Source organism: Lynx canadensis, chromosome A2 (genome assembly GCF_007474595.2).
Source record: "Lynx canadensis isolate LIC74 chromosome A2, mLynCan4.pri.v2, whole genome shotgun sequence".
Lineage (NCBI taxonomy): Eukaryota > Metazoa > Chordata > Mammalia > Carnivora > Felidae > Lynx > Lynx canadensis.
This window is the reverse complement of record NC_044304.2, coordinates 58,619,715-58,646,824: the sequence shown is the minus strand read 5'-3', so window position 1 is coordinate 58,646,824 and position 27,110 is coordinate 58,619,715. Positions and strand designations below refer to the sequence as shown.

The following is a 27,110-nucleotide window of genomic DNA, read 5'->3' as shown; positions in this document are numbered from 1 at the left end:
GTTTTTCAATAGCCAGTTTTATTTATATTTTCTGGTGCACAAATGGCCCCCTCCCTCATATTACTTAAGTTTTTGAGAAAACTCCTTGGAAATTTTGAGCATGAATTCTACAGAGGATGTTCGGAACCTGCATGGGGTACCAGTGTCACAGCCCACAAGTTCATGCATGCAAACTGGTGTTTCCTGGAATCCAACTTGTTTTCCATCTAGAGCCCCTCCCCTAACCTTTGGGCAGTTGTGGAAAAGGGGTTCCTGCTGGGTGTTGGGTGGCCAGTCACTTCAGCCTTTCCCGGCACATTCCGGGCTCCCTCTGGCCCCTGTCCAAGAGGTACTCCTGCATCCTGGGCCCCCAGTGGGGGCGGCTTCACAACAAGGCCCTGGAAGCGTGGGTCTGCTGGTCCCCATCCGGTGCGTTGGCTGGGCCCCTCTCCCTGTGGTTCCTGCTGGCGTCAAGGACATACCAACCTCCCCTCTCATCTCTGGCTGTCACTCTGTGTCCTTTACATCCCTAAAGAAGACTCTCTGTGGGGCTGCTGCCCTCTGTCAGCCCCGGGCCCCCCACCCCACTCTTGGTCAGGAATGGATGAGTTGCTTCTTCAGCCACACGTCTTGGGGATGGTGAGATCAGCTCACCCTCTGCCCTCCCCAGCAATTCCGGCTCATAACATCGCAGTCGCACCTGCTCTCCAGGCCCCACCAGGAAGGAGCACCAATCCACCCACCTTTCCCTCCAATCTGCACCTCAGCCTGGGCACCAGGATGGGGAGGAGGAAGCCAGCTCTCGGACCTCAGGCTTCCCCAGTGACTCCTCCTCCTGTGGGGTGGAGGAGAGAAGGGGTAGCCATGATCACACAGTGCCCACCCAGACCGAACTCGGCCTCTCTCCCCAACCTTCCCAGTGAACAGGGTCCACCCCTGTTCCTCAGCCTGGAATCCTCCCACTCGCCCCCCCTTAGCCCCCATCCAGCCACCTGCTCTGTCACCTTGGCCTCCCAAACAGGTCTTGGAGGGGTCCTCTGCCTTCCCTGCCCTGGCTCCAGGACCACCACCCCTCAATCCGTGTCCTAGCCTGTCTTCCTTCCCGGGTCTTGTAACTCCCATCTGGTTTAGAGAGGCTCCCGGAATGTGCAGCTGGTCATACCTCCTCTCTGGTTTCCGAGTCTCCAAGGTTTCCTGCTGTCCTGGGCACGTGAGGGTCCTGGCAGGCATTCATGGGACCCTCATGATTTGGCTGCCCCAGCCACATGCCTGAAGCCCTCTTTTCCAGAGTCCCCATCTGCTCTGGGCTCTGTTCAGCTGCTGGCTCCCACCCGGCTGCTCAGAGGACGCCGGGACACCCGCCTGGTTTCTTTCTCATGCGGGATCGTGTTCAGCCGGCTGGATTCTGGGGGCTGCTGCCAGTCAGCGGTGTTTCAACCTACCTTTTGCTGCTGTGACCCCTGGGGACCCCAGGAGCCCCAACCACAGCAGCCTCTGCTCCTTGAGGTGCTGGGGCCTTGGGTGGGTTTTCTCCCAGCCACCGGCCTCTCGACCATCTGTACATTTCATGCCACATCCTCAGCAGGTTATGTCACTCTGGACTGCCAAAGTGATTTGTGTCACGAGTTCTTATTTCGGAATGGAAATTTCCTTCGAATTTCAAGGAAATTCCCCCGGGGGACCCTTGTTATGTGGAGAAGGGCCCTCTCCTGGCTGCTGGGCCCCTTGGCCCTCTCTTTATTTCCTTTCTACCACTTCCTCGTTGTGCTGGAGGTGGCTGCCAGTTATGCCATTCAGAACATTCCAGAACCTTCCAGGAGAAAACCAGTTGTGTGTTCTCATGTTCTGCACTGTTCAGAGGAAATTATTTGGGGAAGACCCTGCTTTGTGGAGAGGAGGTACAGGGACAGGGGACAAGGACAGAATTCTTTGGGAACTTTCTAAGACACCCCACTTGCTGCTGGTTTCCTGGGTATTTCAGACTTTGCTGTTCTGTTTATGAATCCATTTGGGGACTATGCTTAATCCTTTGATTCTCACCCCTCGCCAGGTATTCAACGAGCTTGGCCATTGGTATTCTTCGGGCTTTGTTCTGTGTGACCTGTACAGAAGGAGGTCATGAGACACTGAACTCAGAACTTCTGATCTGATGTGACAAGTGATAGCCATGCAGAGGCCGCCCACAAGCCTCGTCCTGCACAGGGTCACTTACTGCTTTTAGAACATTCCGTTCCTCCTCATCCGTCCCCAAGAAGAACATGGCTCGGTGACCACGTCACCTGTAACTTTTCCTCTCCTCCGATCCCCTTCAAACGCTTCTCCCTGCCCAGTGTCTAACCCTGTCTGCTCATCTCTCAGACACCAAGGAGCCGCCTGGAGGTGCTGTGTGGAATCAGCCCAGGAGGGGAACGCCTTACCCTGCGGGTCATGTCTGGCTTTGGAGAGCAGTTCTCATCTAAGACGGGAGTGAGTGCATCTCCGGAACCAACCACGTGGAACACTCATCCTGCATTCCAGATCCCTGAGGAAGCTCACGTGACTCTAGCTGTCCCCACCCTATGGGCACCTGTGCACCCCACCTATGGCTTCTGTGCCTGTCTGGGAGCCCAGCCTGTAACTGATCCAACCGTTTGGCTAGTCATGGGGGCCCCCTGTGCTGTCCACCCATGCATGGGGTACGCAGCCCCTTGGAGTTACACGTGGGCACCCTTTGGCGGTCCTCTCTGGATGGGACGTCCCCCTCCAGCTGCCCTAGTGCCTTCCGTCTGGCCTTGGAGCATCTCCAGCTTTGATCCCCCAGTGGGGAGCCAGTGCCTGGCCACCATGGCCTCCAGTGTATTTCCTTACCCCACCGGACCCCCACCCCCGTACTCCTCAGTCCCTCCAGCTCTGAGCAGGGACTCCTGTGGCCACTATACCCAGGTGGGATAGCTGACTCCTACCAGCTCAGGCTTCCCGGCTGCAGTCCCGACTGCGGCGGGGGGACCGTCCAGAGAAGCTTCTCACTTGAAGAGATGCCAAGCCCCTCCATCAGAATGGGCCTCCACTCCACGGTCAGCCTCTGGGCACCTGCCCAGAACTGTCCCCCGGCCCAGAACTGTGCCCTCTGCCCCCTTCCCCCAGTGCAGACCCTCAGCCTGATCCCGGCTGTCCTCGCTCCCCTCGGCCACCCTGCAGAGCCTGCCACCATCTCTTCCAGCTCTGAGTGTGCTAGAAAAGATAAAGATAAAATTAAAAGTGTGCTATCAATTTTATTTATTTTTCAAGCATTAGTATATTTTAAGACCAAGGCTTACTTGCATATATGTGCAGGAGAGCTTATTTACTTTTTCCAGTTTATTAGCATAAAGTTTTCAATACTATTATTTGCTATCATTTTTATTATCTGCTGTATCCCACCTTTCTTTCCTAATATTGCATCTTTTATTTTATTTTTTTTATGTTTATTTATTTATTTTTTTTGAGAGAGAGAGAGAGAGAGACAGAGTGGGAGTCGGGGAGGGACAGAGAGGGAGGGAGACACAGAATCTGAAGCAGGCTCCGGGCTCTGAGCTGACAGCACGGAGCCCGACGTGGGGCGTGAACCCATGAACCACGAGATCATGACCTGAGTTGAAGTCGAGCGCTCAACCGACTGAGCCACCCAGGCGCCTCCCTAATACTGCATCTTTTAAAGGAAGGAAGGATGAAAAAAAAATCTTGCCATAGGTTCGTCTGTTTTCTTTGAATGTACTTTTGACACATCGATTCTCTTCTTGTGCCTTCTGGAGTGTGTCTCTTCACGTCTTTGTTTATTGTGAACGTACTGTTCACTTTGTAACTTCTTAAAGATGACACTCAGTCAATTCATTTTTCGCCTTTATTCCTTTGTGAATTTTTAATGCTATAAATTCCCCTGTAAATATACCACTTTAAATGTACCCTGCGGTAGTGATATGTGATATGTTTATTTTCGTGCCTTTTTTAAGCAATCACCATTAAGCTGTCCTCTTGTTGTTCCAGGCAAACCAGAATCATCTCTGTGGTTTTAAATGCCTCTCGTAGATCTCCATAGTATCCCAGTCGCTATTCCATTTGCTATTGCTGTTACGGCAGACTACTGATTAAAATGAGAGCAAAGTTTAAATTAAAAAAGATTTTTTTAATGTTTATTTATTTTTGACAGAGAGAGAGGCAGAGCATGAGCGAGGGAGGGGCAGAGGGAAAGAGGGAGACCTAGAATCCAAAGGAGGCCCCAGGCTCCGACCTGTCAGCACAGAGCCCGACGTGGGGCCCGAACTCACAAACCGTGAGATCATGACCTGAGCCGAAGTTGGATGCTCAACCGACTGAGCCACCCAGGCGCCCCAGAGAGCAGTGTTTATATAATGTAGCCGGAACACTACCATGGAGGTGATCCACTCCTAATATTCACCTACTCATAGCGTGCGTGTTACCTCAAAAACCACGGTTTCCTCAAGTAGCACTTTGAACAAAACTTAAATCTCTTAAGTAGCAGTGTTTTCTTATACGGATCCTGAAAGAGAGATCAGTAAAAATACAGTTTTGGAATTAAAGATAATTGATCTGTAGAAGGAGGAACCCACTTTGAACTCACCTTGAACTAACCTTATTCCAGGATCTGAAGGTGCCTGGAAAATGCAGGTGCCTGTCTGTGTAGGCTTCTGGGGGAGGGAAAGCGGCACCGTCTGGAAAATGTCCCCCTGGAGTGCCTTCCTTCAGGGAGGATCCATGCGCACTGTTTCTTCCCTCTGTGCGGTCCTCCACCTGGGAAACCGTCTCTCCCTCAAAAATGGACAGCATTCCTTTCTCTTTATAACTTTGTGTTCTGGAAGATGCTTTCTCTAAAGAGGGTGTGCACATGCCTTGGACGCAGACTGAGGCTTCTCTTGGGCTATGAGGATGCCTTCCGCTTCCAAACAAACCATAGAGGCTGCTGGTGACAGGTGCACATGTGACTAGACCCCTACGAAGCCGTGGAGGGTGGGGTTGGCCTCAGGTGGCTGGGCTGCTTGGCCATCACTTCCCACAGTGTCCCAAGAACCAGCCCGTACCAAGTCGGAGGGCCTGTGTCACAGCAGCCTACTACTGGCCAGGCTCTACTGCCTGCACAAAGCACGGGGGACGGCAAACGTCCCCTGCCAGCTGGGACAGGACCCTCAGTAGAACCGCTTGGCAGGGAGGTCGAGGACCATATAAAACTTGTACCCCATACCCGCCGTGGCCATGCGGTGCTCTGTTTGGGGGGGTGGGTAACCACCCTCTTGAGCCCCCTGAAGAAGGGGCTGCTCTTCTGCGGGGAGCATTAGAACAGAAGAGGAGAGGAAAGCAGGCAGTGTGCAGATGTGAACACCAAACCTGAAGCCAAGATGGACGCCTAAGGGGTGGAGCCCTGTCCGTCCTGTTCCATGGCCCTGCTTCCCCGCCTCACCCTGCCCCTCTCACCCTCTGAGCTCACAGGACTTAACTCAGTTGTAAAGCCTGGCTGTTCCTATGCCTACCGTACAGCATTTCCACATTCCTGGGCACTCGCTTTTGCTACTCCGCTTACCGGATTTTCACGGGATGCGTTACATATTCCATATAATCACTAAAGTCAATGGAAATTCAGGGTCACTCGCCATACAATACACAAGTAGATACGATGACAACAGAAGGTGACGAAGCAGCGGCCAGATGTCCTTTGCCGTAGGTCTGTCTCTAGCCTGGTCTTGCTTTGACGAGGAGATCGGCAGGTGCAGGAGTTTGGACCAATGGCCCCACCCCTGGCTGTCTCTTCAATGACACAAGGGACGTGTGGTTCCCTGAGTCCCGACTATTCCTGGGATATCTGGACTCAGCTACATCTTTCCCTGCCTCTGCCAAGCTCCCCACATACAGTTCTGGTTCTTCCCAGAGTACAGGGCAGGGGTTGAAGTCTCTGTGCATTCCCAGGAGGAGGGACCCAGCCTTATAAGAAGAGCCATGAGGGGCACCTGGGGGGCTCAGTCAGTCAAACACCCGAGTCTTGGTTTCGGCTCAGATCGCGACCTCACTGTTCATGGGTTTGAGCCCCATGTCAGGCTCCATGCTGATGCTGTAGTTCTCTCCCCTCCTCTCTCTGCCCCTCCCGTGCTCCCTTGCTCTCTCTCTCTCTCTCCCAAAATTAATAAAATTAAAAATTAAAAAAAAAAAAAGAGCCACGAACTCCTCATGCTATCTCCCTTCCTGTTAGGCTTCTGACTTGGTTTCCCTGCCCCGCTCCATTCACCCTGCTCGCCCTTGAAACCAGCCCCACAAACAAGATGTCCTCCCTCGTTGGCAGCTACTCCATCTTGGATATGCTGGACCCCGGCCTCGGGGAAGCCGCCTTCCCCCACTGTCACTGCCAGCCTGGGCTGACTCTACTCCGCTATCATGCTCACACCTCCCAAGGGCTGAGGACGACTCATCGGGTCAGGGGCTCGAATGAGGAAGCCTCACGCTGGGCCTACGGACTGGTCCTTTTGCTCTGCTTTGCACCAAGGAACTAAGGCTCCTTGGTGGGCTCAGCCGATGGGAGGCCCTGGGGAGAGATTAGAGGGAGGGCAGAAGGGGCAAAGCCAGGCTTGTTTCCGCTCAGCTTGCCTCCCGGGCTCTAGCTCCCCTGGGCAGCCCCTTCTAAGGCCCAGGTGCCCCTTTGCCAGGCTCCCAGACTGACGGTAGCAATGCCAGGACCTGTGCCAGCTAGCTTCATCCTTCATCCTCGCTGCAGCCCTCGTGGTGTGCATGGCACTGTTATTCCCATTTTCCAGATGAGGAACCTGAGGTATGAGGAGGTTAAGGCCTTAGCTAAGGGATGCTCTAGAACGTAGCAGAGCAGGGCTTCTGTGACAGGCTGGCTGGCTCCAGATTCCAGTCCCGGACTCTCCTGTCCCTGTAGGACCCACAGTCCTTCGTTCTGTGCTTTTGTGTGCAGTGGCTCTGTGCTTGAGGTCTCCTCGGCCGAGCAGCCTGAAGCGCACTCACTCGCCATCACCCGGGGATGGCCTCGTGCCCACTCACTCACACCCATGATTCCTAGCGGTTTTGCTAGTGTTTCTGGGCCCATCTTCCCGGCTGCTCTGGGACAGTCTGGGGGAGGAAGACCCCACATGGGGTGTGAGCAGAGCACAGATGACAGGAGGTCAGGGGTGGGGCTCCTGTGAGCGGAGAAAGGGTCTGCCTGGCACCCAAGGCCACAGACTCGGGCTGGGTGAGAGCAGGAAGCTGCGGGCCGGTGCGGGGACAGGGGCTGTAACCTCACGGACTCTTGCGGCCGGTTTGAGCCTGGGCTGGGGGGTCAGTAGCAGGAAGTGGTAGCCCCCAACTCATAGCCTCATCCATGAGAGCGAGCTGAGGAGAGGGGAGGGCTGGGTGACTGCAGTTGAGGGTCTGACACGGTGTCCCAGATTCAGAGGCACCTGTTGGCCTTTTGAAGACTTCAGATCTGGCATGCAGCCACCATTTTGTAAGACAAGCCGCACTGAAAAATGGTTGCACTCACACCGCATCGATTGGCCTGGCCAGTTGGCTTCCTGGGGGTTAGCAGGGAGGTCAGCGGTGGAATCGGTGGCCTGTTACTCTGCATAGCAGATGCCGAGAGCAGGCTCTCCCCCGCCCCGGGGAAGCCATCCGGGGGTCAAGGTCTGTGGGTGCCCCAAATACCAGTCACCTTTCTCCCCCTCTCCACCCTTAAGTGACCCTCTGTCCAGCCCTGACTGGCTACTGGCTGCCTGATGTTGGCCACGAAGGTGCTGGCATATCGTCATCTGCTAAGCCAGTCTTTACATGAGGGGAAGGCCACAGCACCACAGGGACTTTATCTAGCCCACGGATGGGCATGTGGACGGTCTTGCTCAAGAAGAATTGCAGGGGCGCCTGGGTGGCTCGGTTGGCTGAGTGTCCGACTTCGGTTCAGGTCATGATCTCGCGGTCTGTGCGTTTGAGCCCCGCGTCCAGCTCTGGGCTGCAGATTGGAGCCTGGAGTCTGCTTCGGATTCTGTATCTCCCGCTCTCTCTGCCCCCTCCCCCACTCGTACTCTGTCTCTGTCTCTGAAAAATGAATAAATGTTAAAAAATAAAAAAAAAAAAAAGGGAGAGAAGATTTGTGTGCTAAGCTTCAGGGTGCAAGGAGTCTGGGATAGGATAGCTCAGGGTACCCAGGTGAGGAGACTGGACGCCAGCCAGCACTTGAACGAACCTTGGCAGTTTGGTCGCCAGAAAGAATCTAGTCGCTGGCAGGACCACGCTGGCTTTGCAGGGTAGGAGGTCACAGAGTGCACCAGACTGAGGAGGGACACACTCAGGCCGGCCACCGTAAGGGCAGCCAGGGCCTGCTCAAGAGCAGGAGTCAGTGTAAGAGTTGACAAGTTAGTGTCCCCTGCTGGGACTCAGTCAGCCAGAGCTCAGCCCGTCCATCAGCCTGTCCACACGGCTGGAGCACTGGACTATATCCCCGTGAGGCTCTCCTCCCACTAACCGGCAGGGAGGTCTGCTCAGAGCCCCTCAGCCTGGACAGGCGTGAGGTGGTTGGCCCCAGAGGTGCTGAGCAGAGCCCTGCCAGGAGCTGCCGAGTGGCCGTGCCCACCTCTCCCCCAGGCAGCACGGCGGGTGGCCTGGTAGTGACTGCACGAGGGGCCCATCGATTGGGGGATGGGCAGATGGAGAACCGGACCGCCCACAGGGCTTGAGCCCAAAGAAGACTCATTAGTGAAAGGCTTCGGGCTGGGGTGGGGCTGGTGAGTGAGGATTTGGGGAGCTCTGCTTCCAGACACAAACTTCCCTGCGTCTCAACACTTGCGGATGGGAATCGTCCAAGCGTGCTGTCACCCGGTGGGAGGGAGGCCGGAGCTAAGAGCCTGGGCCTAAGTCATCCTGCTGGCCGCCATGCTCAGCCAGGGCAGTGGGAGGGAGCTGCGCCTCCCTGGGCTGCCCGTGACCGTCTGGATGCACAGGGTGGGCTGTCCACCAGCCCCTGGCCCACTGCCTCTGCCAAACGCTCAGGCCCCTGCAGGCCTCGTGCAGAGCCCTCTGAGTGTGAACAGACATGACCCTGGGCCAGAATGTGAGAAGGCACACGGCACACCCACCCAGCTCTCTGTCTTGTGAGGTCCAGTCTTCACTTGTGCCTCACCTGTCCCGCCTGCCCAAAGAGCAGGGAGGTCACCTGCAGGGAGTCTGGGCGGAGTCTGCGGGGAAAGGTGGGAACCTGGGGGCAGGCTTGCCGGGGTCCAACTCCAGGCTCTGCATCACCGCGTGACTTCGGGCAAGTCACTTACCCCCTTGGTGCTGTCTCTTCATCTGGAAGCAGGGTCACTCCAGGATCCACATGACAGGGCGCTGGTGGGCGATTAAGTGGGTCGACGCAGGCTCAGAGCTATGCAGACAGCGACGCTGCCTGGGGGCTGCGAGCTCTTCGTGTGGCGACAGTTGTGGTGTCGGGTGACCCGGCAGCAGAGGACACTAACAGAGTGTGGGATGGCTTGAGAGCTGTGCTAAGGGGGGCAGATGCTCTCAACGGGTGTGACTTGTCCCTGAAGTCACTTGGTTGTGGCCGTGTTGGGGCAGCAGTTGTTGGGAAATGGGCAGGGACTGGGAAAATGAAACACACAGATGACTTTGATCAGGCTGCACAGTGTGAGAGCTTTGCGTGGGTCATTTCAACCCTGTAAGTGGGTGTTAATGAAATCGACGCCAGCCTCCCCATTCCCCAGACGAGGAAACCGAGGCCAAGAAAGGGTACATAGCCTGCTGAAGTCACACGGCCAGCAAGTCCCAGAAGCAGGCTCCACACCCACCTGCCATCATCCCAGCCCGGGGCCCTGGTTCATCTCAAAGGGGACATTTTTACGGCTGAGGTCAGGACCGATCTCTGGCCAGGGGCGGGAGGCTAGGGCATGAGGCATCTTCGTGGTGTGCAGACAGGTATTAGCAGTCACCCGTCACAGACTTTCCCTTGTCTGCCCGGCCCTCTGCTGGAGGGGCGGGCTCAGTGAGGGACGGGCTTCTTTAACCTGCCCAGTCTGTGTTAAGCTCCCAGAGAGAGCTTTTATGGGGGTTCAACGACAGTTTTAGAGTACATTCACATTACAACAACCTTCTATTTAGGATGAGTGATGCTAAATGACACAGGCTATCTGTGTCCCCAAATGACAGAAGCCGTTTCTTGGAAAAAACAAAAAACAAAAAACAAAAAACCTTAAGCAAAAAAAAAAAAAAAAAAATGTGAGTATAAAGAAGCAGGATACAAGTGATACGTGGCTATGCCAGGTAATCACCACAAGGTGTCCCTGAGCTCTTGGAGGATCAGGAGAGGCAGGGGGAGGCTGCGGGGAGCAGTAGAGTTGGAGAGGACATTCTGAGCACCAGGCCCACCTCCATCACTCCCAGGGCTGCCCTGTGACTTCCAGTTAGGTTTTGAATGACTGTTGAGTCAAGGGTGGGGTGGGTCTCGAGGGTGCCGCCTTCCCCAAGGTGTCCCACACGCGGCCAGGTGGGAACTGTGCATGTAGCACAGAGCTGACATCTCAGACCAGATAGTCTTGAACACGCCTCCAAAGTTGCCGTCCATCCCACTGACTTACTCTCTCATCGATTCCTCTTAATGATCTCACTTCCTGCTAAGGATGCCTCCTGGGGGCTTCTCAGCCCCAGGCAAAGCCTTGGCCATTCATCATCACAAAACTCCAGGAGCAATAGTCAAACAGCAGAGCTGGTCTCCTCCCAAAAGATCAGAGCCCTGCTGAGGAGGGACGGAGACAACTCCAGTACAGAGTGGTTTCTTCCTCCCAGATCCATCCACCCCCAAAGATGGGGATCAGAGCCAGGGGAGTACACTAAGGGGCAGGATGACACGCTGGGACTGGGGATCCCCAAGTTGGAGGAGGTAGCCTAGAAAAGGCACGAGCTGGTACCTGGGCCACCATGAAGGTGGCCACTGTCCCCAGGGGTAAGGAACTCAAGGGAAAGAGTTGATGCCACGAAAGAAAAGTAACGCAGGAACCCAAAGTAGATAGGGCAGGATTTGGGCAGCCGTGACATCGGGAATGGAAGACATCATGACAAATATCCGCCAGGGGGCCAAGAGAGTGTTGACGCCGTGAAGCAGGAACAAACAGTTAAAGGAAGACCTTAAGAAAATGCGAGAATGGAAATATAATAAATGGAAACACTGAAGGCCTTAATAGATCGGAAAAACAGACTTAATGAGCCAGAAGATGAGGTTGAGGAGTGCGCTCAGAAAGCGTGAGGAACTGAGGCGGGAAACGTAAGAGACAAGTCTGGAGATGGGGAGGTTAGAGGCCCTAACACCCACGTGCTAGGACCTCCGCCGAAGAAACAGAATTAATGGAGTAGAAAAAACGTTTGAAGACACAAGGACCAACATTCTCCAGAATTAAAGACTGAAAACCGGAAGAATGGAAAATGAAGTAGAAAAGAAAACTCCCAGAGGCTCCCGGGAGAAGCGCTTTCCTGCCCACAAGAAGCAGGGCTGGGGGGCCCTGCTGGGCTTCCCCACGGCCGTGGTGAGAAGACGAAAGAACACAGCTGTAGGAAGGCCAACCCCCCATGCTGGCGAAAACCCCCATGTCATTTTTGACACCTTGGCCAAACTTCATTGCTAATAACCCAACTTTTAAGCAGAAGCCTCACCAATAACGCAGATAGCCCATTAACACGTATTTTGTACGTTGTATGCATCATGCAGTAAAGCCTTGGTTTGCGAGCGTAATTCTTTCCGGAAACATGCTTGTAACCCAAAGCACTTGTATATCAAAATGAATTTCAAGAACCGTTGGCTCAGTTGTGACTGTGGGATGCATTGTAGAGCCAGCCGTTGCTTGTTTATCAAGTTAACGTGTGTTAGAAAGGTTTGCTCGTCTTGCAGAACAAGGTCCTCGCCATCCAAGGTCTTACTGCACTGTATTCTCACAATCAAGTAAACCAGTGGGAAGAAGATGCTAGTACAACAGTCATGTGAAAGGGAAACCACGTTTCAAGCACCGTCCTGTACCGAACCCCCATACGTGCAGACCCGTGCATTTCAAACCCGTGTGGCTCAAGGGTCTGTTGATTCTCAAAGCACTGAGAGAAGACAAGCTCACAGCTGGGTTTTCAGCTAAGCGGTCATTTACCGTGAGGGCAGTCCAAGGCTGCGGAAGGCCCGTCCCACAAGGGCCAGCTCTGAACACACATGGGGGAGATATAGCAAGATAAAAAATAAAGCAACAGGATGCTAAGATGGGGGGCAGGATAGGAGTGAGTCGGTAACTTAGTAAAACTTACTTTTATCTGAAAGAGTAAAAGGAGGGGTGCCTGGGTGGCTCAGTTGATTAAGTGTCTGATTTCGGCTCAGGTCATGATCTTGTGGTTCATGGGTTCGAGCCCTACGTCGGGCTCTGTGCTGACAGCTCAGAGCCTGGAGCCTGCTTCAGATTCTGTCTCTCTCTCTCTCTCTGCCCCTCCCCCATTCACATTCTGCCTCTCTCTCTCTCTCTCAAAAATAAACAAACATTTTTAAAAAAGGAAAGTCTCAGCAAAGAAATGGAAGATATAAAAAAGAACCAAGTAGGAATTTTAGAACTCAAAAATATAATAATTGAAATTAAAAAAAACAAGCAAACTCAGTGGATGGGCTCAAAGAAGAATGGAGAGAACAGAGGAAAGAATTAATAAACCCACAGATAGAATGATAAAAATGACCTGGTCTGAATAGGGAGAAAAAAAGTGCATAGAATCTTAGGGACATCTGGGTCTATAACTTAAGATTAACATTTGGGTCGCTGGAGACCCAGGAGAGCAGAGAGAGGGTAGAACTGAAAAAGTAGTCAAACCGATAACAGCAAGAAATGCCCCAAATTGGACAGAAGACAGAAACCTAGAGATTCAAGAAAACAAACTGAGCAATCCCAAATGAGGTAAGTTCAAAAAAATCCCCAGCACAATACGTCATAGTCCAAATACTGGAAACTAAAGGCTAAAAAAATCTTGAAAGCAGTGAGAGAGAAAGGCTATCCAACCTGTAAGAGGAAAATAATTTGAATGTTGTGTATTACATTAAAAATCCATATAAAGAGATACTCTGTGAGATAACTCTACAGATACGCTGTACGGATGAATCAAAGTGGAATTTTTTAAAATGTTCAAGCAACCCTTGGGAAGGCAGGTGAAGGAAAACAGAGAAGTGAAACACAGAGGGAACAAGTTGAAAACTAAAGAGGAAACAGCAGACTTCAGCCCTAACCTAGCAGTAATTACATTAAATGCGAATGGGCTCATCGTGTATAATTCGGTGGATACAATATTCTCGAAACTGTGGAACCACAGACAGCACATAACCACTGTCAGGAGTTAGTGCAGGGGGAGGGGATATTACAAGAGACCTCTGTCATGATAGCACAGCTCTGTATCCCGATGGAGGTGACGGTTACAGAAAGCTGAACACGTGACAAGATCATACAGAATGGTATCCACACTGCCCCAAACTCAGTTGCCTGGTTTGACATCGTTCTGGTGTAAGGCAAGGTGCACCCCTGGGGGAAATGGGTGAAGCCTGCATTGGACCTCTCTATGCTACCTTTGCAACTTCCTGGAAACCTAGAATGCCACAATTAAAAAAAAAAAAAAAATCACAGGGGCGCCTGGGTGGCTCAGTCGGTTGAGCGTCTAACTTCGCTCTTGTCATGATCTCGCGGCTCGTGGGTTCGAGCCCCGCGTTGGGCTCTGTGCTGACCGCTCAGCTCCTGGAGCCTGCTTCATATTCTGGGTCTCTCTCTCTCTCTCTCTGTCCCTTCCCTGCTCATGCTGTCTCTCTCTGTCTCTCAAAAATAAACATTAAAAAAAAAATTAAAAAAATTTAAACACACAGGAAAATGAAAGAGGGGAGGTCACTTTTGCTAGTATGGTGTGTACTTCTGTGCAAAATGAATCAGCTTCTCGGCTTCACTAACTATGAGCTGTGTTTCACCTCTGTGAGCCCCCAGTGGGACGAGGGAAGGACAGGTAAATCCGGGGCAGTTCTCCAGTGGGAGGGACACCTGCACGGCAGAAGTCACTCAGCTTCCACGGTCCCATTACAAGTCAGTAACACTCTTCAAACATCACACCAATCAGAAAAGCCCCAGATGGTTTTTGAGCTGTCCCCCAGGGAGGAATGTCAACTGTCTGCAGCATCCCCACTGGCAAGGACACCTGGTTCCCCTGGGGACACCGCTTCCCTGAAGCCCTCTCCAGCGATGGCCATTTTCTTTCACGTGTCCCCAGGTACACCTTGCTCCTTACTGCTAGTTCCATGCCACAGTCCTTTGAAGGTCACATCAGACCATGCCGTGGCTACTCGCTCTGGCCATGGTCGTCTCTCCTCGTGTCTTAGGATTCTGCAGCAGACCTAGCGGCTTTCTTCACTTCTGCCCTATTTCTTGATCATTCCCGTGTCCACACGGATGGATCGTCCAGCCAGCTGTCCCTTCACCTTCTTGACACGCTCATCCTGCTCCCTCACTTACCCCAACCACCCACTCCCACGGCCAAACCCGGATCTTGTCCTTTCCGTTAGTGTACTCATTCCTAGATAAATGGAGAGTGTTTCCTTTTCCAACCAGTAACTCCCATCTTCCTGGGGGGGTGGCACGGGGTGAGCCATTCTCTGACCTTCAGCAGAGCCATTTCGTGCCACGAACTAAATGTACATGCATTACGTGGGTGGGTGGATCCTAAACACTGCGTTGACTGATAAAGAGCAAACTTGAGTTATGATGTCATTTATGTAATTTCAAAACATAAGCAAGCAAAATGCATTTTACGAGGCTGCATGCATGCATATTTGAAGACCTGTATCAAATATACGGCAGGGCAGGCCCATGACAAAAGCCAGGGAGAGAAACGGGCTCAGGTAGCAGGGTTGAGGGGCAAAGGGGGAAAAGTGAAAAGAAATAACGAATAGAGGAGACTTTCCAGGGCCAACAAGAACGTGCTGGGAACTGAAAAACAGTGAACAAGTTACATTATCTGAACTCCTTTAAAAATTAGAAGTCAAATTTCAGAGTCTGGGCAGACGCACAGCTCACTAGGCATCGTGCAATACATCTCCCATGGTTGGGGCAGGTGACAGGGCTATTGATTAGCACTGGAAGAGATGGTGGCAGGCTCTGCAGGGTGGCCGAGGAGAGCGAGGACAGCCGGGATCAGGCTGAGGGTCTGCACTGGGGGAAGGGGGCAGAGGGCACAGTTCTGGGCCGGGGGACAGTTCTGGGCAGGTGCCCAGAGGCTGACCGTGGAGTGGAGGCCCATTCTGATGGAGGGGCTTGGCATCTCTTCAAGTGAGAAGCTTCTCTGGACGGTCCCCCCGCCGCAGTCGGGACTGCAGCTGGGAAGCCTGAGCTGGTAGGAGTCAGCCATCCTACCTGGGTATAGTGGCCACAGGAGTCCCTGCTCAGAGCTGGAGGGACTGAGGAGTACGGGGGTGGGGGTCCGGTGGGGTAAGGAAATACACTGGAGGCCATGGTGGCCAGGCACTGGCTTCCCACTGAGGGATCAAAGCTGGAGACGCTCCGAGGCCAGACGGAAGGCACTAGGGCAGCTGGAGGGGGACGTCCCATCCAGAGAGGACCGCCAAAGGGTGCCCATGTGTAACTCCAAGGGGCTGAGTACCCCATGCATGGGTGGACAGCACAGGGGGGTCGTGTGTCAGGCCAGCAGGCTGGACAAGATAGAGGGGTCCGTTTCCCACACAGGCACAGAAGTTACAGGCAGATCTCATGTCGGCCCCAGAGGCAGCTGGAGGTACTTGGCTTTCCTTTCAGGGCTGGGATGCTGGAGGCATGTGTTTGTGGACAGGACACTTCCTGCCCTTCCCCAGGCCTGGTGACATGTTTGGGGCTTGGGGCATACGAGTGCTTCTTTGAGTTAAGTTGTCCTTTCCTATCTTCATGAACCCTCAGGACCCACCTCAGTGTGGAAAACGAGACCCGAGAGGATCAGTGGCCAGGCTCCAGAGAGACAAATTCAAAAAAAGAGTTGATCCCCACTCTTGCCATGGTCAGAAACACAATGGAAATGGGCAGAATGAGGGGCTCTCCTTGGAGAGGGAGAGGGAAACCCTCCACCTTCTCAACATACCCCTTAGATGAGGTGCCCCCCTCCCCGAGCTTTCTGCAGAAGGTCAGGAAGTGACAAGCAGAAGTGTACTAAGGTCAAGGCCGTATTTCAGAAATACGCTCCTGCCAAGGGGGTAGAGACCAGGCTGGAAGAGCTTTGCCTCAGAGGGAGGAAGCCAAAGCAGGAGGGGTAGCAGCAGTTTAAGGGAGAGGCAATCGCCCTTAAAACTAAGGGGGATGCAGCAGACGGGGGCGGGGGGTGGGCTTCAGCTATGTTTAGGAGACCACACTGGAGTCCTTCACAACCAGGTGTTGAAGGAAGAGTCCAGAACAGAGCCCAGGTCGAGATGGACCCACAGATACACTAAGAACAGGAGGAGAGAATGGACTGGGGAAGGATGACAAGTATTCGTCCCTCTGCCCGGAGCCACGTCCCTGGGGGGGGGGGGGGGGCCCCCGGGCCCTGGGCTCAGGGCGCGTGCGCACGTGTGATGTGAACAGAGGTTTCAGAGGGGCTCTTTCAGTCTGGCCAGAGCCTCTGCAATTGTCGTGAGACAATTGCTCAAGGAGTGTAAGAAAACGGGTACAGAGCGGAGGTACCCCACTGGTTCTGGGCCAGCCCGGAGCCAGGTGACCTGCAGATGGGCGTGAGCCCCCAGAGAGGTGGCTTCAGTCCCGTGGAATCTTGGGGGGAGGAGGGTGCAGCCTGGGATCAGGGGGGAGCTGAGCACACCCTCCAGGTGATTGTCATGCACCCTAGACACTGGGAAGTACTGGCCTGGCTGAAATGCAGGGCCTGCCGGACCCCAGCTGGGAGCAGAGCTGAGTGAAGCAGACCCCGGCAGGTTTGTAAGCCAGGAGAGGCTTGCTGGGTGCTAGGGGAGTCGGTGTTGTCCTTGTTACACAGCGTTATTTTGCAATAGGTGACTGATACCCTTTCCCCCACTCCTACCTTCCTCGGAGTATAGACATTCCAAGGGCTACGGCAGGAAAAAGTCAGAGAGGGTAAAGAAACGAGGAGGTCCATCCTATTCCCTGTCCTCCAGGACGTGTTCTAAGGAACGTGCCAGAAGAACAGACTGGAGGGAAAAGGAGAGCTGAGCCCATCCTTGTCCCCCAACTGGGTCGACCTGTGCCTACATGAAGAGAGTCACGAGAGGGGCACAGGGGCTTGGTGGAGGGAGCCGTCGGTGGCCCTGTAGGCAGTAGAGATGTGCTCTGACTCCACATGTACACCTGAAGGCCTGAGGCTGGGGTGTAGAGTGGGGTTTAGACGATGAACAGGATCCAGGTGAGCACGCAGATGTTTAACTAGATGCTTCCATGGCTGCCAGAGGCAATAGAGGCTGGTGACGGAACAGCAGGGCAAAGTGGGCCCCAAAGGCAAATGGACCGGATGAGCCCACACCATGCTTTGCACGAGAGAGCCCCACTGCCCACCTTGACCTGGATTCAGCCTTCTGTGCAGGCTTCACTGCACAGAAGATGGGGAACCTCTGAAGACGCTGGGATGACCTAAGAAAAAAATTTTCCCCAACAAGTAAAACGGGGCAGCTAGAAATGATGTCCAGTGATGGGGGAAAATACAAGTTCTTAGTATTGAATAATGAGATTCAACTCCATTGAGAAATAGGAAACACCTACAAGAAAAACCACTTGTGGATTGGGGGGAGAAAAGTGCTCATGGATTGGAAAACTGGTGTTGTTAAAATGTCCATACTACCTAAAACAATCTGCAGATTCAATGCAGTCCCTAGCAAAATTCCAATGGCATTTTTCACAGAATAAGCAATCCTAAATTTGCGTGGAAACACAAAAAACCCAAATAGTCAAAGCAAACTAGAGAAAGAACAAAGCTGGAGGCATCACATCACTAATTTCAAACTATCGTAATCAAAACAGTATAGTATTGGGATAAAAACAGACACAGAGATCAGTGAAATAGAGAGCCCAGAAATAAACCCACGCATTGGTGGTCAATTACTTTACAACAAAGGAGCCAGGGATATGCAGTGGGGGGAAAAAACAGTCTCTTCAGTAAATAATGTTGGGAAAACTGGACAGTCACGTGCAAAAGAATGAAACTAAACTACTATTTCATATTGCACACAAAAATTAACTCCAAATGGATTACAGACTTGAACTACTGTACGACCCAGCAATTCCACCTCTGGGTATTTATCCGAAGGAAACAAAAACATTTATTTTTATTTTTTGCTTATTGATTTTTAAGAACAAGAGAGACAGAGCATGAGCAGGGGAGGGGCAGAGAGAGAGGGAGCCACAGAATCCGAAGCAGGCTCTGAGCAGTCGGCACAGAGCCCGATGTGGGGCTTGAACTCACGGAATGTGAGATCATGACCTGGGCCGAAGTCGGATGCCCAACCGACTGAGCCACCCAGGCGCCCTTGAGGGAAACAAAAACATTAACTCAAAAAGACATACGCACCCCCATGTTCACTGCAGCATTGTTTACAGTAGTTAAGAAAAGGAAGCAACCGGGGCGCCTGGGTGGCGCAGTCGGTTAAGCGTCCGACCTCAGCCAGGTCACGATCTCGCGGTCCGTGAGTTCGAGCCCCGCGTCGGGCTCTGGGCTGATGGCTCAGAGCCTGGAGCCTGTTTCCGATTCTGTGTCTCCCTCTCTCTCTGCCCCTCCCCCGTTCATGCTCTGTCTCTCTCTGTCCCAAAAAAATAAATAAACGTTGAAAAAAAATTAAAAAAAAAAAAAAAAAAAAAGGAAGCAACCAATGGTGGATGAATGGATAAAGAAGATGTGACACACACACACACACACACACACTGGAGGTGGTGTGGAAATAGGAGAAGGTCGGGACTAAAAGCAGAAGTTTGACTCCCTGGGACACCTGGGAGGCTCAGTCGATGCAGCGTCCAGATGCTTGATTTCCGCTCAGGTCATGAGATTGAGCCCTGCGCTGGGCTCCATGATGACATTGTGGAGCCTGCTTAAGATTCTCTCTCCCTCTGCCCCTCTCTTGTGTGTGCACATGCTCTCTTTCTCTCTCTCTCTCTCAAAAAAAAAAAAAAAAAAAGGGGAAAAAAGACTCTCTGACAAGTAGTTGGAATGGAGACACCTCCCCCACCCCCAGCAGAGACTAGACTTTTCTGGGAGTAAACAGATCATTTTGCCCCGAACCCAGCTTTCACCCTTCTCAGCTCCCAGCATGCCGCCCTTTCCCCTCGGGGGCAGGAAAACGAAAGAGCCTTCTCTGGAAAGCCAGGCTGGGCCAAAAGGAAAAATCCAAAGTTAATAACATTGGTGGCACCTCAAAGGCAAGGCCCAGCCGTCACTGAAGCCGCACTCCCGAGCTCAGGACTTCTGATCCATTCTTTGGTGCCCACTCTTTACTATGAGCCAGCAACCGAGCGTCACCAGACTTCCAAGGAAAGCCTGCAGCACGCAAGACATAATTCTATTACATATTATATTATAATGTCAGATATGTCTGCTACCTCCAAGATCAAGAACTAGGACACAGGACTCAGGGGACAAAGACAGGCGAGAGAGGGGGAGAAACTCAGAAAAGTAATATCCTCAGAGAAAGAAGACCGTATCCTTAAAATATAAGCAAGATAGTATTTAGAAAAAAAAAAAAAAAAGGCCCTCAGAATGAGAAGTTTGCAAATGAACTAAAATAGCTAAATGGGAACCACAAGGCCACAGAAGATGAAGTGGGAGACGTCCCCTCAGAAAATGAACCAAAAATTATAAAGGTGCAGAATGGGAGAGAAAATAAGAAAAGGAGCACTAGAGGCCTAGCATCTACAAGACAGGGGTTCTAGAAACAGAATAGAAACTGGAGGAGAGACCATCAAAGACATGAACCAAGAAAATTTCCCAGGGGAGCCTGAGGGGCTCAGTTGGTGGAGGGTCCGACTTCGGCTCAGGTCGTGATGCCATGGTTTGCGAGCTCGAGCCCCGCATGGTGCTCACTGCCGTCAGCAGAAAATTCTAACAGAAAGTTGTTTCCTAACTTAGAGTTCTAAACTTGGGCAAAATATAGATGGTGAGGATTCAGTGAAGATACTCTAAGGGGCCCCTTGGGTGGCTCAGTCGGTTAAGTGTCTGGCTCCTATTTTGGCTCAGGTCATGATCTCACAGTTCTTGAGATTGAGCTGTGAGATTGACCACGGGGAGGTCCCCAGAGGGCAGCTGTGATCTAGGCCAGTCTAGAAGATTCCTAGAAATCTCTTGGTTTGTGAGATTGAGCCGTGAGATTGACCATAGGAAGGCCCCCGGAGGACAGCTGCAAGGTAGGCCAGTCTAGAAGATTCAGCTGACAGGAAGATGCTTCAGGAAAGTGAGGCCAGGAGAAGCCCGAAGGGTGTGAACATACAGAGTTGCTGAGGTGGGAGGGCAGGGCTGTGAAAAGTTACCTCTGACATGCCTAGAACTGAAAATCCAAGTACTAGCTTGTTGGCGTGGAAATACAGAGAATAGGTACCAAAATAATTAGCTAACAGAGTTGCAAGTTGTCCCTGGGAGACAAGGAACAGTGGGGAAGTTTCCTTCTCACGTCAACTCTGTTAGACTGTTTGCTTCTAAGTTAAATGTATGAAATTGATATCAGTAAGAGCCAAACAACAAAGAAGGCTCTCAGTTTTCACCCTCAGACTGGCCAAGGTTTAAAAGATGGATTTAAAAGTACTATCTTTAAAAGATAGTGTGTGGGGTGCTGAGTGGCTCCATTGATTAAGCGTCCGACTCTTGAATTTGGCTCAGGTCCTGATCTCATGGTTGTGGGTTTGAGCCCCACCTTGGGCTTTGTGCTGACAGTGTGGAGCCTGCTTGGGATTCTCTCTCCCTCTCTCTGCCCCTCCCTCACTTGTTCAACCGTGTGCACTCTCTCTTATTTTGAGAGAGAGAGAGAGAGAGAGACAGCGAACGAGTGGGGAAGGGGCAGAGAGAGAGGGAGACACAGAATCCGAAGCAGGCTCCAGGTTCCGAGCTGTCAGCACAGAGCCCGATGCAGGGATCGAACTCACGAGCCTTGCGATCATGACCTGAGCCGAAGCTGGCCGCTCGACTGACTGAGCCACCCAGGTGTCCCTCAAAATAAACATTTTTAAAAACAGATAGTACTGAGTGTTGGGGGGGGTGGTGGCGGGGAGATGGGAAACCTGGTCTAATTTCTTTTCTGGTGGGAACAAAATGGACATGATCCGTTTACAGGACAATTCACCAGGCAGTGATCAAAACTTCACATGTGACAGCCCAGCCCCCACCCGGGCAGGTTGCCTGTCTCCTAATTGTGCATCATGAACTGGGAAGAGGAAGCTGTGTGGCAGAGGTCCCCTGAAAGGCACTCCTGGGGCGCAGGGGGGACGAAGATTTGGGGGCTGGTGTCCGCAGGCCGACAGACAGAAAGGCAGTAGTGTTCAGAGACAGGAGAGCCTCAGGCTCCAGATCTATCTTCTCTGTGATGGAGAACGCACTGTGGGTTCTCACTGGGAGCGATTCACAAACAAGGAGGTGGCAGGGGGGGTGGGAGGGGGGTGGGCAGCCTGGCAGCTGGGGAGCATGAGGAAGAGTTTTGCTTAAGGAGTTCGGGGCTGGGAGGGGTGCTGTTTACATGACAGATAAAGAGCCAGTTGGAGAGGAGAGAGCCGGACGGTGTTGGAATAGGATGGACAGGTTAGAGTACCCGGATGTTGAGGAAGGGGTAGTGTGCACACGATTAGCTGTGGCCCGGGCACCAGACAAAGGGGAAAAGGACCCACTTTCTATTGTCATTGTTATTTTTATTTAATTTATTATTATTTTTTTAATTTGCATCCATGTTAGTTATCATATAGTGCCACAATGATTTCGGGAGTAGATTCCTTAATGGCCCTTACCCGTTTAGCCCATCCCCCTTCCCACAACCCCTCCAGTAACCCTCTGTTCGTTCTCCATATTTAAGAGTCTCTTATGTTTTGTCCCCCTCCCTGTTTTTGTATTATTTTTGCTTCCCTTCCCTTATGTTTGTCTGTTTTGTATCTGAAAGTCCTCATGAGTGAAGTCATAGGATATCTGTCTTTCTCTGACTAATTTCGCTTACCCTCCAGTTCCGTCCATGTAGTTGCAAATGGCAAGATTTCCTTCTTTTTGGTTGCCGAGTAATACTCCCTTGTGTATATACACCACATTTTCTTTATCCATTCCAAGGACCCACTCTCACCAGACAAAAACAGCTCTCCCTCTCCTGCATAAGTCCCAGAACCCACACACGCCTGGTTTATTCAGTGCTGACACACTTTCCGAGGAGAAGGGAGTCTCCAGGCAGTGTCATAGAGCCAGGCCAGGCAATGCACCAACCTCCTCACAGACCAGGAAGGAGCAGGGGGCCACACCAGCCTGCAGCTCGTGGCTTCCCAGGGGCCTGTGAGTTGGTCCTACACCTGGTGCCCTCATAAAAGGCAGGTGGGCTAGGGGCGCCCGGGTGGCTCAGTCGGTTAAGCATCCGACTTCGGCTCAGGTCATGATCTCACGGTTCGTGGGTTCGAGCCCCGTGTCGGGCTCTGTGCTGACAGCTCAGAGCCTGGAGCCTGCTTCGGATTCTGTGTCTCCCTCTCTCTGTCCCTCCCCGACTTGTATTCTGTGTCTTTCTCTCTCAAAAATAAATAAACATTAAAAAAAAAAAAAAAAAGGCAGGTGGGCCAAGGCCTGTCCCGTGAGGAGGGTGGGGTCAGGCCACCTGGTTTGACTCAAGATGATAGGATCATCGGTCACTGTCAAATGGTTCATCTGCAACGTGGCTCAGTGATAGGCAAGAGGATGGTCGGATTGATCCAGTAAACTGCCAGCAACAGGTACAGACAGGATTGTGTTGGATGCTGGCAAGGAGAGGGTCCAGGGGATGTAACTGATCTAGTTATCACAGGTCAGGGAAAGATCACCAACCAGGGGGCTTTGAGCTGGGTCTGAAGGGGGAGTGGGAGTCAGCCCCACCGGGAGAAGGGGTCAGGGAGTAGGGGCCTTAGAGGCAGTGGGGAGCCCACCTTTCAAGACCCCAGGGCGGGGAGCAGACCCCTTCCAGGAGCCCAAGGCAAGGGAGCTGGAGGAGGTCAGACAAGCAGGTGGTCCCACCTTCCAGGGACCTGTGTACCAGGATAAGGGAGCCACGGCGGAGCTGGGGTTAGAAGCGGAAATGAATTTGAGAGCAGCATACCTGGCTGCAGCCTGGGGGGCCACGCGGATGTTGGCATGGCTGGAAGGAAGCTGTGCAGCATCCCTCGGATTCAGGCAGGGCAGGGGCGTGTAGGAGAAATGCCCCGTGAAAGTGGCCTGCGTGAGATCACAGCTTTGCGGAGGCAGTGGAGGCGTTCGGAGGTGATTCCGAGCCTCCCCTTTCTCAGTTTGGCATGTACTTGTAGTTTTCCAACAAGTGTTAACAATCTTCCCCTTTGATTGTGGATTTGCCAGTTTCTCCTGTGTTTTTGTTGCTCTTTGATTAACACATTTTGAGGCCAATTATTCATACAGCATTTACCAGGTGCCAGGTACTGTCCAAAGATGAACTCATGTAATCAATTCTAACAATAGGAGACGGGTTCAGAAAATTATACAGTAAGGGCTTTGAGAAAACTAATAACAGTTTATCGATTAACAAGGGAAATTGTTCATGATATATTATGAAATGGAAAAGGCAAGTTATGATGCAGTTTATACGAGCTGGTCCCTTTTTTGGTGGGCGAATGAAATGTATCTGTGCATAAGAAGACGGTCTGGAGGTGTGCACGCCGGAATAATGGCCTGGATTCCATGTGGGAGACAGAATTATGGGCAACCATCGTGTCGTATTGCCGCGTGCATGCATCTTTCGTTTTAGGTCATGAGGATCTATTGGTTTGGTAACTGAAAAATAGATTCGCCCACGCCTGCTATTCAGATGATGGACTTGAGAAATTACAAACACATGGACGGAAGACTCGCTTTGATTAAGACAAAGGTGCTGAATCTAAAGATACAAAGAACGGATGCACAGCTTTATGAAGAGGAATTAGAACCCGTCACCCCTGGGTTAGGAGAGATGAGAAATCCAGAGCCCTGGAGTAGAGATGTTCCCTTAGCCCCAGGCCTCCTCAGCCTTCATTTAGCCGGAGAGGCTTGTTACAACACAAAGGGCTGGGCCTCGCCCCCAGAATTGTTGATTCTGCGGGTGTTGGGTGGGGTGGAGAGTGTGCGTTTCTAGTGAGTTCCCTGGGGCTGCCAGTCTGCTTGTTTGAGAACCAATCACACTCTGGGAGCCCCAGCTACCCCTGGAAATTACTACAGAATAATCTGTTCACATGGTACGGCCAGCATCCACTTATTGTTTGGACAGTTGGAAAAGAGCCGGGCTCATAAAACCATTGAGGCCCAGAGCTTTTTGAGGAACGTTATTTAGACTTGATTTCACTTTTCTCATGCTATGGTTTACACAAAGCCTTTCGATTTCTGAGTCCGGTTTTGCTAACTGCATTTTTCTTTAGTCTCCCGTTACTCAGAGTCCTGGAAATCTCTTAGTGCTGAATTGTGCATAATGTGCTCCTACATATTTACGTTCCTTACTTAGTCTGGGGTCACAGTTCCCCTGTGCCTCAGCACTAGCTGCCTGTCCCACCCCAGGACAGCTGTAATCAATAGCGCCTCCAGGCCAGGTGACTTTGGAGGACAGTGGCCATGCCCTGAGGGACACTCAGTCAACCGGGTCGGGAGCCTGGCTTGCATGTCATGTGACCTGATGCAGAGGAACCTTCAGCCTCTGACCAGTGTGGACATTTATCCTAGGAAGTCCCTCTCTGGAAGACTCAGGATAGAGGATACTAGTCTGGGTTTTTTGTTTGTTTGTTTGTTTGTTTTAAAAGGTTTATTTGCTGGAGTTTAACAAGTGTGTATGTTTTTAGATTTACATGCATAGGACAAAGCACTCAACATAAACCTAGTGGGTTACAAGCAAAGAATCACAGAATGGTTTGGGGAAACATCTACTAGATTGTTCTTGATTTTTTCCAGCAGCCGTCACCGCCATCTGTCTCCAGAACTTTATCTTCCCAAACGGAAACTCTGTCCCCATTAAACACTAACTCCCCAGCCCCTGGCACCCACCCTCCTACTTTCTGTCTCTGTGAATTTGACTCTGTTAAGTAGCTCACATGAGTGGAATCCTGTAGTATTTTTCCTTTCGTGACTGGCTTGTTTCACTGAGTGCCATGTCCTCAGGGTTCATTCATGTTGTAGCCTGTGCCAGAAATTGCCTTCCTTTTGAAGGCCGAGTAATATTCCATTGTTTGCATAGAACACATTTTGCTTGTATGTTCACCTGTCGAAGGACATTTGAGTTCCTTCCCCAAGTTAGCTATCATGAGTAATGCTGTTTTGAACAGGCAAACATTTCTTTGAGACCCTGCTTCCAGTTCGTTTTGGTATCTATCCACAAATGGTATCGGTGGATCATATGGGCAATTCTATTTTTGGTTTTTCGAAGAACCTCCATACTGTTTCCCACAGTGGCTGCACCATTTTGCTTTCCCACCAACATGGACGAGCGTCCCAATTTCTCTATGTCATTGTCAATGCTTGTTATTTTCTGTTGTTTCGTTTTCTTCTATAGTAGCCATTGTAATGGGTACGAAATAGTATTTCATTGTAGTTTTGATTTGCATTTCCCTAATGATTGGTGATGTTTGAGTATCTTTTCATGTGCTTTTCGGCCATTTGTAGATCTTCTTTGGCGAAATGTCCCTATTCAAGTACTTTTCCCCTCTTTTAAAAAATTTTTTTTAATGTTTATTTATTTTTGAGAGACAGGAAGAGACAGAGCGTGAGCAGCGAAGGGGCAGAGAGAGAGGGAGACACAGAATCTGAAGCAGGCTCCAGGCTCTGAGCTGTCAGCACAGAGCCCGACGTGAGGCTCGAACCCACGAACCATCAGATCATGACCTGAGCCGAAGTCGTCCGCTTAACCGGCTGAGCCACCTGGGTACCCCTAGTCCTTTGCCCCTCTTAAAAATCATTTTTCTTGCTGTTGAATTATAGGAATTTTTAATATGTCTGGATATTAACCCTTTGGTAGATATGTGGTTTGCAAATATTCTTCCCATTCTACAGGTTGCCTTTTCATTTGCTTGTGTCCTTTGATATGCACAGAAGTTTGAAGTTCTGATAGAGTCCACTCCATCTAATTTTACTTTCGTTGTCCTTTATAAGTCACTGCCAAACCCAATGTGATGAAGTTTTTCTGTATGCCTTCTTCTAAGAGTTTTGTAATTTTAGGTCTTTGACCCGTTTTGAGTCCATGTTTGTATACGGTGTTAGGTAAGGGTCCAAGTTCACACTTTTGCATGTGGATATCCAGTTTCCCCAACACCATTTGCTTTAGAAAACCGTAAGGAAGCAAAAAGACAAATCCAGGAAGCGGCACCATCTACAGAACAACCGAGTTGGTTTCTGCAATATGTCATGGGCATGAAAACAAAACAAAACAAAGCACACGAGGAGGGGGGACGTACTCAGACGAAGAGACACTGCAACTCCATGCCAGGCGGGTCTTGTTTAGATCCAGATTCCAACAACTAATTGCGACAAACGCAGTTTTGAGACAATAGGGAACTTTAGTTACAGACCACCCATTTCTACTAAGGAAAGGTTGTAACTTTTGTCTGCTGGGATAACGGTACCACAAACATGTGGATACAGATTAGGAGGCTCTTTATTTATTTATTTATTTATTTATTTATTTAGGTATAATAATTGACATGTAATGTTACATTAGTTTCATGTATACAACATAATATTTGGTATTTGCATCTATTGTAGGAGTCTCTTCATCCAGGTAAGGGGAGGATGGGATGGGGGCAGTGTATTCAGAGAGAAGGGGATGGGGGGGGTAAAGGGCGAGCAGTGGTGATGTCAAGGGTCATCCCCAACTTCTGCCCTGCACAAACTGGGGATAATGGGGCGCTTATCTCATGCCAAAACATTGGAGCAGAACCAGGTATGAGAGAACCATCTTAGCGTTGGCTTTGGGCATGTTTGAAGTGCCTGGCAAATTCTGA

General features: G+C 51.3%; 2 protein-coding genes across 2 annotated transcripts in view; one reads left to right on the top strand and one right to left on the bottom strand.

Annotated features, from left to right (window-relative positions):
* Positions 1-8,669, top strand: part of PLXNA1 (plexin A1) — a 162,075-nt gene extending 153,406 nt beyond the window's left edge. The window contains exons 31-33 of the mRNA XM_030296408.1: positions 2,338-2,445; positions 6,753-6,766; positions 8,465-8,669. Coding sequence (XP_030152268.1) covers positions 2,338-2,445; positions 6,753-6,766; positions 8,465-8,669 — 327 coding nt within the window. The remainder of the gene's footprint in view (positions 1-2,337; positions 2,446-6,752; positions 6,767-8,464) is intronic.
* A 6,428-nt stretch (positions 8,670-15,097) lies between these two features.
* On the bottom strand, positions 15,098-15,632 carry CA2H3orf56 (chromosome A2 C3orf56 homolog). Its single transcript, XM_030296397.1, is given in 2 exon segments — positions 15,098-15,254; positions 15,256-15,632. Coding segments are annotated over 2 exon segments (534 nt in total).
* Positions 15,633-27,110: the final 11,478 nt, after the last annotated feature.